This window comes from Sinocyclocheilus grahami, unplaced genomic scaffold (assembly GCF_001515645.1).
Source record: "Sinocyclocheilus grahami isolate Dianchi unplaced genomic scaffold, SAMN03320097.WGS_v1.1 scaffold803.1, whole genome shotgun sequence".
Lineage (NCBI taxonomy): Eukaryota > Metazoa > Chordata > Actinopteri > Cypriniformes > Cyprinidae > Sinocyclocheilus > Sinocyclocheilus grahami.
Window position 1 is genome coordinate 698633 of NW_015505982.1, and position 5418 is coordinate 704050.

General features: G+C 36.1%; 1 protein-coding gene across 1 annotated transcript in view; it reads left to right on the forward strand.

Annotated features, from left to right (window-relative positions):
• Positions 1–5418, forward strand: part of LOC107562037 (ras-associating and dilute domain-containing protein-like) — a 28690-nt gene that overhangs the window by 15552 nt on the left and 7720 nt on the right. The window contains exons 8-9 of the mRNA XM_016246601.1: positions 1831–2050; positions 2720–2892. Of these exons, the coding sequence (XP_016102087.1) occupies positions 1831–2050; positions 2720–2892 (393 nt within the window). The remainder of the gene's footprint in view (positions 1–1830; positions 2051–2719; positions 2893–5418) is intronic.

Sequence of the window (5418 nt, forward strand, 5' to 3'; positions counted from 1 at the left end):
CCCCCCCCGAAACGTGATCGAGAATGGACTGAGGAGGACCCCCCCCCCCACTCCCAGAATGCGATCGCAAACGGAATGAGGGGGGCCACAGGCCCTGCATCAGCTAAGGACGGCCCTGTGTGTGTGTGTGTTTTAAGAGTTGTATTGAGGTACAGCCACATTTACCGCTGTTTAGGGAATTTTTATGGACAAAATCCAGTCATTTCAATTATACTGGCATAATTATACTATTTCAAGGCTTGTAATTAAAAATCATTTTTTCCCCCCGTTTAATATTGGTATTTCGCAAATGTGGCCACACCTTTAGTTTGAAATCTGACGTTTCATTTGCAGTGCATAGTCTTGCAAGAACTTTTCTGCTTACTTATTTCCTTGTGCTTAAAGAAACAACTTCATGGTGAATGTTATTTGATATTTTCCTTTATTTCAGGGATTTGGATCAGTGTTTTTGTGAACTCTGTGATAAAATACGCTCCCACTAGGCTCTCAGTCTTGCCTGAGTTCCCGTCTGGCACAGTTATCTGCTCGGTCCTTATTTGTTTACACAATCCTTTTATCTGTTCCTGAGGGGCAGCAGTGGTTTAGTCAGTGGGAAAAGTGAGTGTGGATGTGAGATGCGTCTGCTGCTTTAGTCTTATCTGAATGATTCTCCGGGCTCTCACTGGTGCTGTAACAATGGGCAGTCAGGGCAGAGGCATTCTCCAGAGTCCAGTCACAGCCGTATATCACCCCGCTGAGAGGAAGTCAGCCTGTGCCGTACTTCCTGTTGGCTTAGACGCGACGTTCAGGAACTGCACACAGCACTGCTCCTGGCTACGTCCTCTGTACTGAAAGCACAAATAATGTAACCCGTATTGCTCTGTCCAGTGCTTTCTCTAATGTTTTGGGGTTACATTTACATTCAGAGTTTACATACATGTTTATAGCATTATGTATTACGTATTCAGCTATACATTGAGGATTTAATGTATTATAAATATACATTTAGGATTGATACATATATACAACCACTCAAAAGTACGTTTAAAAAAAAAAATGTTTTTAAAGAAGTCTCTTATGCTCACCAAGGCTGTATTATTTTTGGATCAAAAATACAGTAAAAACAGTAATACTGTGAAATGTTAATACAATTTAAAACAACGGTGTTCTATTTGAATATGCTTTAAAATGTCATTTATTTTTGTGATGACAAAGCTGAATTTTCAGCATCATTACTCCAGTCTTCAGTGTCACATGATCCTTCAGAAATCATTCTAATGTGCAGATTTCATCCTCGAGAAACATCTGACCCCAAACTTTTGAACAGTAGCATATATTTTATATGCTTTATAAATTATATACATTTTAATTTAACGTGTATATTTAGAATTTGGATTGATACTTATATTTTCAAATATTTTTTATTTAATTTACATATTTTAACTTATATTAGTAATGATGTTTTTTATTTTTATATTTTAAATTACGTGTTCATGTTTACAAGTCAAGATTTTTCCAACTATATATTCATATTTACAACTCAATATTCAGATTTAAAAATCTATGATTTACAACTCTATATTACGATTTGACGATATGGTTACATGTTACACATAATCCTATTACATAATTTTCACATGACTTAGTAATTAGTATGATTCAGTAAATAAATGAAGTATTAATTTATGCATGTTGCAAAATAAAGACTCCTTAAGTATATGTACTGCAGTAAGTAAAGTGTTATATATGGGGTGGTTAGGCCAGTTTCTCTTAATAAAGCTATTAATATCATATACATTTAAGTGATTGGTAAGCACAGCAAAGAAACATTTTTCCCATTTCCTCTGCTAGAGTATGTATGCCATGTTACCGGGGCTGCTGGATAGTAACCCTTTCTCTGAGAGCAGTCAGCTGTGCATGCCTGCGGGGGTCATTCAAATCCTGGACGTCCTGAAGGAGGCACTGCACCTGCTCAACACTTTCCAGGTGCACAGCGAGATCACATCTCAACTGCTGACCTACCTGTTCTTCTTCACCAACGCCTCGCTCTTCAACAGGCTCATGGAGAGAGGTGAGCACACGCACTCAACGCCCTTCGGAGGACCTGTTGCACAAGCCGTTTACACCAAAGCCACAGTGGCTACAACATGTAAGGCGAGAGAGCGTGGTGTGAACTACTTTGTTTAACCGTCTGTTCTCACTCCAGTGGTCTTGATACTTCGTTTGGACAGGAATTTTTCACAAGGGTGTAAGTTTTACAAAGTGAATATTTGCACCTAGGTGTAAATAACACTGGCTGCATAGCACAGCTCTTTGCATGACAATAGTCTGCTGGAGCCGGACAAGATTATGACAAAATGTAAATTGGTTTAGTTTGAATTGAGATTGAGAGCTATAATGAATAGCATGCTACCTCTAGCATTGATTGAGACTTCTGAATAAATAGTGATATGGTTGTTTTTTTAAGGGTCTGGAGGTGACTTCTACCAGTGGTCTAGAGGAGTGCAGATCCGGGCCAACCTGGATGAGTTTTACAAAGTGAATATTTGCACCTAGGTGTAAATAACACTGGCTGCATAGCACAGCTCTTTGCATGACAATAGTCTGCTGGATCCGGACAAGATTGACAAAATGTAAATTGGTTTAGTTTGAATTGAGATTGAGAGCTATAATGAATAGCATGCTACCTCTAGCATTGATTGAGACTTCTGAATAAATAGTGATATGGTTGTTTTTTAAGGGTCTGGAGGTGGCTTCTACCAGTGGTCTAGAGGAGTGCAGATCCGGGCCAACCTGGATTTGCTGATGGACTGGATTCAGAGCATTGGCACGGGAGATTTGGCTGCTGACTTCTTTCAGAGACTCTCTTCAGCTGTCAACCTGCTCGCAACTCCCAAGGAGACCCTACTGCAGGTCAGAAACCCTTTGAACTGCTTCACAAATGCTTACACAGATACAAATACGAAGTATTTACAAATGTATTGCACTAGAGATGTGCCTTTATTCTGCTGCCATGCTCATGTACTCATACACAATAAAATGCTCTTGCTCCAAAAAAACAAAACAAAAAACCCCACTAACTATACAGAATAAAAACAACATTCAATTTAATAAACGCACAGCAGAGCAAATTGCCATAATAATAACAGACTGATTTATCGGCTGATAAATCAAACAATATTTGTACATTTTGTAAATGGATATTTTGCAGACAGTATTGAAGCCTTTACATTTTTAAGACCATTAAGATTAATAATGCATCCTAATGAAAAGATTGATTGATTGATTCCGTAATGAGAAAGTATTTACAAATGTATTGCACTAGAGATGTACTCATACACAATAAAATGCTCTTGCACCAAAAAAACAAAACAAAAAAACCCACTAACTATACAGAATAAAAACAACATTCAATTTAATAAACGCACAGCAGAGCAAATTGCCATAATAATAACAGACTGATTTATCGGCTGATAAATCAAACAATATTTGTACATTTTGTAAATGGATATTTTGCAGACAGTATTGAAGCCTTTACATTTTTAAGACCATTAAGATTAATAATGCATCCTAATGAAAAGATTGATTGATTGATTCCGTAATGAGAATTGTGCTTCATTTTCTGTGAGCAAAATATAATTTCCCCTTAATGTTGGGTCAAATTTTGATTTGGACTGTTTGAGGTGAACCTACCCAATATGTTGTTTCCTATTGTCATGGATAACCTGGAAATTTCATGGAATTTTAAAATAGTTTTTTTTCCAAATATGGAGAATTCATTAAATGGGTCATATGATGCTGCTAAAAAAGAACATTATTTTGTGTATTTGGTGTAATGAAATGTGTTTAAATGCGAAAATGCGGTTTAAAGTAAAAAAAACACGTTATTTTCCACATACTGTACATTATTGTTTCTCCTCTATGCCCCGCCTTTTTGAAACGCGTCGATTTTCACAAAGCTCCACACATAGTTCCCACATAGTGAGGTAGATATGTGGGGGGTGTGTTAGAACGAGCTGTTTTAGGTAGGTGTGGTTGACTCTTAACTTTTATAAAGAATATCTCTTTGGATTTGAGACTTTAGTCTTTGCAACTTTACAGATCTTCTTTATGCACCAAGAGCTTGTAACACTCCAAAGAGAAAGGAAAATTTTAAATTGCGTCATATGACCCCTTTAAATTAGTAACATTTTATACATCATTGGTAACACTTAACAGAATTGATTTAATTTTGTGGCAAATTTTGGTTTGGACTATTTGAGGTGAACCTACCCAATATGTTGTTTCCTATTGTCATGGAAAACCTGGAAATATCAGGAAATTTTAAAATTGACATTTTTATATTTTTTTCCCCCCAGATATGGAGAAGTCATGAAATTAGTCAAATCTTAAACATCATTGAAGTTTATATAGTGAATATTAACTGGTAACACTTTACAATAAGGTCCTATTGGTAACATTACTTAATGCATTAACATTGAATAATAATGGGAAATTAATTAGTTACAGTTGTTGTTAAATGTTAATCTTTTTAAATATATGTTTTAATACAAATACAACTGTTCATTGTTAGTTAGCTCAGGTCCATTAAATAATATATTAACAGATACGACTTTTGATTTTAATGTAATAATTTGAATGTAGTAGTAAATGTTGTTAACTAATGAAGTTACCCAATGTCATCAAATGGAACCATATTGTAAAGTGTTGCATAATTTTTGTTGTTGTTATACTCTGAAATTTTCCATCAGTTAGATATTGCTCTTATCAGTAAAAGTTGCTTCCAAGCCATAGTGTTGTGAGAAAATTGTTCTCTTGAATTGCTTTTAATGAATTAGTCAAAACAGTTCGTTGGTGAATCAGTCTAAATCATTTTTAAATGTCCTTATTAGGAAATGCATTGGTCGTGTGGGAACCCTGGGTATCGGAGACTACCAAAAGAAATTGTGTACTGTACTTTCTTGGTGTGTCAAAAATGGTGTTGGTGCATATTGTCTGTTCAGTTTCCTTTTGATGAACATCTTGTTCTAGTTTCACTAAACTGTGAATAAGGCAGCTCTTTAGTTGCAAAGAAGAATGAATTTAGGTTTGACAGCAAGGTGTGTTGGAGGTTATAATCTGGGTTTGACTGCTGAGCTTGTGAGTATCAGTTATCCTGATAAAGCCCTTTATTGGTCATCAAGCAGCCACTAGGACTATAAAAATGACGTGATGTTTCAAGAAACGCTAAGCTAACCTGTTTCACAAGCCGACAGCATTGCCTATGATATTGGTATCAGCTTAATTCAATAAAACCGCATGATGGCATCAATCTCATGACAGAGGTCATATTTACATCTTGAGTCATGCAGTTTTCCTGTACATTACATAAATAAAACCCCGTTGAGCTTGTCAGAACATGCCAATGGATCCATCTGTGAACGGTTTGTCATGTAATCC